General features: G+C 41.1%; 1 protein-coding gene across 6 annotated transcripts; it reads left to right on the top strand.

Annotated features, from left to right (window-relative positions):
- Positions 1-371: 371 nt before the first annotated feature.
- On the top strand, positions 372-6,179 carry LOC100283587 (3-hydroxyisobutyrate dehydrogenase). Of its 6 annotated transcripts, none has more exons than XR_552423.4 (11): positions 372-742; positions 828-1,008; positions 1,213-1,301; positions 1,450-1,564; positions 1,749-1,899; positions 3,200-3,282; positions 3,396-3,491; positions 3,575-3,713; positions 3,893-3,977; positions 5,566-5,645; positions 5,752-6,179. XR_552423.4 is itself a non-coding variant. In XM_035968055.1 (11 exons), the coding sequence occupies exons 2-11, from the start codon at positions 910-912 to the stop codon at positions 5,837-5,839; spliced, it is 1,029 nt and encodes a 342-aa protein (XP_035823948.1). In that variant the 5' UTR covers positions 372-742; positions 896-909; the 3' UTR covers positions 5,840-6,179. The 6 variants fall into 6 exon arrangements, 3 of the variants coding, with proteins under 3 accessions (XP_035823948.1, XP_008643751.1, NP_001354260.1); XR_552422.4 differs by having other exon boundaries at positions 3,575-3,794; XR_004858201.1 differs by having other exon boundaries at positions 825-1,008.
- The last annotated feature ends 657 nt before the right edge of the window (positions 6,180-6,836 follow it).

Here is a 6,836-nt window from a genome sequence, read left to right as displayed (position 1 = left end):
GGCTTAGAAATCGATTCTATGCAGTTTGTTCTGCAGGCTCTACAAGTAAAGCTATCTACTGGCATGGATGAATTTGGCACACACTATTTTGTTCAGCGCCTCAGCGGAGCTGATGAGAAGTATTACCGCTTATCAAACGAAGTAATAAGCACGTCTAGTTGCAGCTAAGTCTAATTTGATTTAGTTTGTCAGTCTCAGATTTGTAAGGATCAAATTGCCCAAACCCATGTTTCCTTCAATATTGTGAGAGTTTACTAAATTCCGCGAGATCAGACAAACATTAGTATATCATACAGTGCATTTTGCTCCACGAAATAAATTTGCAACTGATAGAATCAATTGCAGAACAGTCCGATCCCTTCAAATGGATAACGCAGTGGAGTGGCTGTGGATAAACCTACTGATTGCAAAAGGCTTTCTTGATTTTATAAAGCTTCCTGATTGCGTGTGTTAGTGCGCCACGGATGCTGAAAGCCTGAAACTGCTCAAGTAGCGCGCAACGACAAGAGCAACGAGGAACATCAGTTAGGACTACCTCCACAAATTGAGCATCGGTTACCCCATTGCATCGTCCTCTTCGGCGGCGCTGGCGCCCACACCACCGAACCCTCTTCCAGCTTCCTTCCACCCGAGCACGCCGGTCACCCATCATCGCCGAAGCCCTCCCCCTCCTGCTTCAGCTGTGCTGGTATTAGATTAGATCAAAGTGGACCGCGTCGGGTTGGGTCCAGTCCTTTCGCTGGTAACGAATCAATGAACCAGTTGGATTGTTCTAACTTGCTGTCAACAATCAAATTCATTTTGCCACTCTTCCTCCGCGTCAGTAGATTGCGGTTGCAGATTCCTCTCCTGCGAGGCACGAGCTGAGTCCTATCCCTATCCGCCCTTGTTGCAGCGGTGCGGAAGGCAATGGTGGGGTTGGGATGGAGAGTCGGCTCAAAGGTGCAGAGATGGGGCCGGAGCTGCCTCCGGGGTTTCTCTTCTGCTGCAGTTCCGTCTCAGCTGGAGGTGACTATCCGTATCCACGGTGATTTCGTCTGGCTGTACAAACTACTACCTGTACTATAATTGCAAAGTCTACCATGACTTAATTAAAAAAAAGAAGAAGATTTGACATTTTTTTCTCATTCAATTCACCTAGTCCTTGTTTAAGGTAGACACGTACATCACGATCTGCAATGCTGGCTTTCATGAGTTGCTGGTGCTTTTCAGAATGTCGGATTCATCGGACTTGGGAACATGGGTTCCCATATGGCAAGGAACTTGATCACGGCTGGATATAAAGTGACTGTTCATGATATGTAAATTCCTGCCAATCCTTATACTACTGTTCATGATATGCGTCACAGAGTTCATTGTTTTTTTCCCTTCCAGTTCAAAACTGGTTTCTTCTTATATCTCAGCTTAATGGACTGTTCTTGTTTGATAAACATTGAATCTATCTATCAGAAATGAAAATTCTATGAAGAAATTCTCAGAGGATGGAATCCCTACAAAACAGTCTCCACTTGAAGTATCAGAATCGAGTGATGTCATAATTACCATGCTTCCTTCATCTACTCATGTAAGTAGATTGTTTCTGTAATTCCCATTCTTGTCAATTCCATTCTTGATCCACCATTTGGATCATGACATTAGAAAACTGTAATTATCCTTCTGTGTAGCATGTTTTATATTCAACCATCTTTACAAGTATAGCTTATTTTTCCTGGAACTTTGATTTAGGATATTCAGAAATGCCTTTTCAGGTTTTAGAAGTATACAATGGACCCAATGGCTTGCTTTGTCGGGGCGAACGCTTGGGCCCATGGTTATACATAGATTCATCAACAGTTGATCCACAAACATCAAGAAAGATATCGACAGCCATCTCAAGATGCCTTTTAAAAGAAAAGAAAGGTAAGTTCCACCATATAACAGTAAAGACATAGGGCCTGTTTGTTTCAGCTTATAGATTATATAATCTAGATTATAATCTAGATTATATAATCTGGATTATAATCTATGGAGATTATAATCTGTATGTAGCTGTCTGGTAGTTCAGATTATACGTATGCAGATTAATGTTCTGTGAGACACAATGACAACAATGCTCTTGTTTGTTTAGTTGTCTTCTTTTTTTACGGTTTGGCATTCCATCGATTCATACAACTATTTGCAAAATAGGAAATTAAAATTATGCCAAATACACCATTGGAAAGCTACAAATTTCGTTTGTAAACATCAGTCATAGAGACTGGTATACAATGGCAGTCTTTATAAGCATTTCATCGATTATGTGGCGCACACATAAACCATATAGTGAGCAGCATCAATGGAGCTAGCTCCTATGGTAAATAGTCCCTGCTGCGACATCAATGGATCATCAAAAGGGAGTTGTGTTTGCTCGTCGGGGTTGCGTTTGGTCGCCGGAGCAACGCTTGCTCGCGGCGAGGACACCGGAGCTGCGTTCAGGCTGCGGCGTGAAAGCACGCCCAGAGGCGACGCCGCCATTCCCAAGGCTGCACCCGCTCCACCGTTGCCGAAGCATTCCGCAGAGCCATTGTAGATGCCGCGCTCGCCGACGCCACAATGTTCCCCACGTGAAGAGGATCAACCCAGGAGAGGGACTCCTGGCGGCCGCGTGGAGAGCGAAGGTGGGAGTCTGTATGTAGGCATTGAGGAGATCGAATCCAAAGGCACAAAAATCGATGAGGAGGGTGGGGCACTCCATGAAGAACACCCGGTGGCGGCTAGAGTTGGGGAGGAAGAAGATGTGATAGTGAGACGTGGGGAGAAGAAGCGTTGTGCGCAGTAGGGGAGAAGGAATCGACTACATGCGATTTGGAGAAGGAAAGAAGAATGTCAGCTTCCGTAATTTTGATAACATAACCATGGATAGTGGGTCTTTTACCAAAAATAATCTCAAGTAAGTTCCTCTTGAGGAGATTATGAGATTATCATAATTTGGGCTCTAGATTATATAATCTGGTTGTTTGTTTGCTAGCTAGATTATTTACACTGGATTATATAATCTGGCTAGATTATAATCCCAAACAAACATGCTCATAATCTACTATTGGCAGTTGCCACTCAAAAAATTTAACCGACTTTAAATGAACGCTGACAAAATTGATTGTTTCTATTACTGGCATCAATTAATACTAGAAAACTAACATCAAAATTTGAGTTGCATACAAGTTCATTTTCTCTACGTTAGGTTACGCTGAAAGCCCTAAGATTCTGGATGCTCCGGTGTCTGGAGGTGTTCCTGCTGCAGAAGCTGGCAAGCTAACTTTCATGGTATTATTTTTTGCTTCTCATCATAACTTGTAGCTGTTCAGTCAGATTTGGAAACTATTGCATTAAGGTAGAAGAAATTGATCTTTATTTTTGTTTCAAGCAATGATGTACAGGTGGGTGGTCTTGAGGAAGCGTATTTAGCAGCCAAGCCCTTACTTCAAGCAATGGGGGAAAAAACAATCTACTGTGGTGGTGCTGGAAATGGCTCGGCAAGTTTTTTTAACCTTCATTCTTCACAAAAATTCTCAGTGTGACGATGATTCTGACTCACTCTTGATATTGGGTACTTAAGGCTGCAAAGATATGTAACAACATGGCAATGGCAATCAGCATGCTTGGGGTCTCCGAGGCCTTTGCTCTTGGCCAGAACCTTGGGATCAAAGCAACTACTCTCACAGACATTTTCAACTGTTCAAGCGCTCGCTGCTGGAGTAGGTATTCTCTCCTTTGCTCATCTTATTGTGGTCTAAGCTGCTGCGACTTGGGGATTTTCTTCCTAAAGAATTGGAAGGGTAACAACCATTGTATGGATAGTATTTTTTTAGCTTCAGCTTGCATGTTGCATCATCTGAAATTTTTAATTGGTTTTCTTTTCTGTTGGTTTCAATAGCGATACATATAATCCAGTTCCTGGAGTTATGGAAGGTGTACCATCATCAAGGAACTATAGTGGTGGTTTCACTTCCAAATTAATGGTACAAACTGACACAGAATTTTCCTTGATCAAATTCTTCTGTAAATTATTAAGTAGATTACTTCTCCTAAGGATGAGTTGATGTGTCTAAAAAGATAATCTTATCAATGAAACTGAGTTGCTTGGGAACAATGTTTGCTTGTATTAAATACCTCCGTTTCAAATTGTAAGTCCTTCTAGGCTTTTTCTATATACATACTCCTGCTTTTATTTACGTGTCGTATTAGTTTTGTCCTAAGTTAAATATTTATAACTTTTACCATTAATTTTTAAACAACAACAACAACAACAACAACAACAAAGCCTTTTTGTCCCAAGCACGTTGGGGTAGGCTAGAGATGAAACCCCGTATGAAAACCTCAGAGCTCAACCCCCAAAGAACAGAAAAGGGAAACAAAGGCAAAGGAGAACCGAAAACAACGAAACGGGGAAACACATAAAAGAGATAAAACCCACAAGGACCAGCAAGATCTAAAATGGACACAAGAAAAGGTCAAACGATTAAGGAGGAAAAGCGAAACTATCAATCAGGGTTCTGGCACGTGAATTGCACACTTCCACCCCTTCCTATCTGCGGCGAGCTCTTTGTCAATATTCCACTCCTTCAGGTCTCTCTTCACAGCCTCTGTCCACGTCAAAGTTGGTCGACCTCTACCTCTCTTCACATTTTCGGGACGCCTAATTATTCCGATATGCACTGGTGCCTCTTCAGGTCTTCGTTGGATATGTCCAAACCATCTCAAGCGATGTTGCATAAGCTTCTCCTCAATTGGCGCCACTCCTACTCTCTCTCGTATATCATCATTCCGGACTCGATCTCTCCTTGTGTGGCCACATATCCAGCGCAACATACGCATCTCTGCCACACTTAGTTGTTGGACATGTCGTCTTTTAGTGGGCCAACATTCTGCTCCATACAACATAGCCGGCCGGATTGCTGTCCTGTAGAATTTGCCTTTTAGTTTGTGTGGCACCCGGTGGTCGCATAAGACACCCGCAGCTTGTCGCCACTTCAACCATCCGGCTTTAATTCTATGACTGACATCCTCATCGATGTCTCCCTCCTTTTGAAGCATTGATCCTAAGTAACGAAAAGTGTCTTTCTTGGGTACCACTTGCCCATCAAGACTAACATCGCCATCCTCATACCCCATGGCACTGAAATCACACTTCATATACTCTGTTTTACCATTAATTTTTAAAAAGTGTATAAATTCATGACATAATATTTATGCTTTTAGATTCACTATTAGAAATATTTTAATAATATATAGTTAATATGTTGTGAAACTTTAAAGATTTTTTTGAAATAGATGGTCAAAGATAGCAACATTTAACTTAAGACAACTAATGTGACATGTAAATAAAAACAAACAGAGTAGTTTTCACTAATGTAGTGTATTAGACATAACATATATCTAAATGTATAGTAAAAGCTATGCATCTAGAAAAGTTAAAACTACTTTTAATTTAGAATGGAGGGAATAGCTTGTAGTGATAAGTTAGTCTCCTACTGGTTTCCCTTAGAGAAAGGTTGCTTATGTGGAGTAAACTATATTCATCGTTTACAATTTTACATCCCTCTGTAGGCCAAAGATTTGGATTTGGCCATGGCTTCTGCATCTGGAGTTGGCTTCAAATGCCCCATGGGTTCCAATGCACTTGAAATGTAAAACACTTCTCGCCTCTTTTTTTTCTTTTCATCATATGAGACTTGGTAGAAAAAGATGTTGCCCCCTTCGTATTGCTTTCAACTAAGCTGGCTCTCTCTGCAGTTACCGAAAACTATGCGAGGATGGTTGTGAACTCAAAGACTTCTCGTGTGCATTCCGACATTACTATTCTGGCAAGAATGAAGAGTGATCTTGGATACGCTGCAAAATTTCCTCCTTTCGAAATCAATAAAACAGCAAATAAAGTTAGGACCTGATTATGTCCCATGAATTGAAACATTGAAACCAATATCTAGAAAGTGTGTTTCCTTGTTTCATTATTAGATTACTTTCTAATTGGTCTAAATTCCTGGAACCGAACAGGACCTTATTGGAAAGTTTACAGTATAAGCTGTGTAGCATTGTACCAGAGTCCAGAGACATGGTGGTTGTTTGTTGACCAGTGGTGATGATCTGATCATCTGGTTAAAACTGTTATTGGTTTTGCTTCTAGGCAATCAAGTGATACTGTTCTGGGACAGATTCAACCATGAGCCAAGATGTTATGTGCATTATGATGGTGGCTAGATCTGAGGGAGTATAAGGGTGCCGGTGGTCTTGCCCATGACCGAGTAAAAGGGAAGTTTTTTTTATTAATTCTTACTTGATTAGATTGATACATTTTCTCTTCTTATATAGAGATCTATTGATGGTCTTGCCCACAGCCGAGCCAGAGGGAAGAATTTTTCTTTTTAATTCATGTTTCATTAGACTGATATATTTCTCTCTTTACATAGAGAGGCTTACTTGACCTCTAGGGAAGTATCTCATAAAATCAATTTAATGTATCTCTTTTCTTAGCCTAACTAACCAAATCAATCTAACTTATATGTTTCTTTATCCAAACCAAAATCAATCTAACTTATTTTTACCAAACCAATCTAATCTGTCTAGTATGTTCACAAGGCATTATTTATGCACTATAGTGTTGCGTGGGCCCCTAGGTCGGCTCCACTTGCCACCCTTCCAAGATAGCTCATCCTTAGTTGTGCTGGTGGCCATGGCTGTAAATGTCGATGTTCCCATGGAGATGTGGGACGTAGAAGGGCAGCATCTAGATGACAGAGTTAAATGTATACAACAATCTGGATTCCATTGCGTGGTTTGGTGGGTGTTGAGTTCTTAGAACGGTCGCAACATTGATCAAG

The sequence above is a fragment of the Zea mays genome, chromosome 5 (assembly GCF_902167145.1).
Source record: "Zea mays cultivar B73 chromosome 5, Zm-B73-REFERENCE-NAM-5.0, whole genome shotgun sequence".
Taxonomy (NCBI): Eukaryota; Viridiplantae; Streptophyta; class Magnoliopsida; order Poales; family Poaceae; genus Zea; species Zea mays.
Note: the sequence above shows the minus strand (reverse complement) of the source record. Positions and strands in the feature narration are given on the sequence as shown.

Coding starts and splice junctions, on each gene's coding strand:
- LOC100283587 (XM_035968055.1), top strand. CDS start 910: ATGGTGGGGTTGGGATGGAGAGTCGGCTCAAAGGTGCAGAGATGGGGC. Junction 1,009..1,212: donor CAGTTCCGTCTCAGCTGGAG/GTGACTATCCGT, acceptor GGTGCTTTTCAG/AATGTCGGATTCATCGGACT. Junction 3,283..3,395: donor CTGGCAAGCTAACTTTCATG/GTATTATTTTTT, acceptor AATGATGTACAG/GTGGGTGGTCTTGAGGAAGC.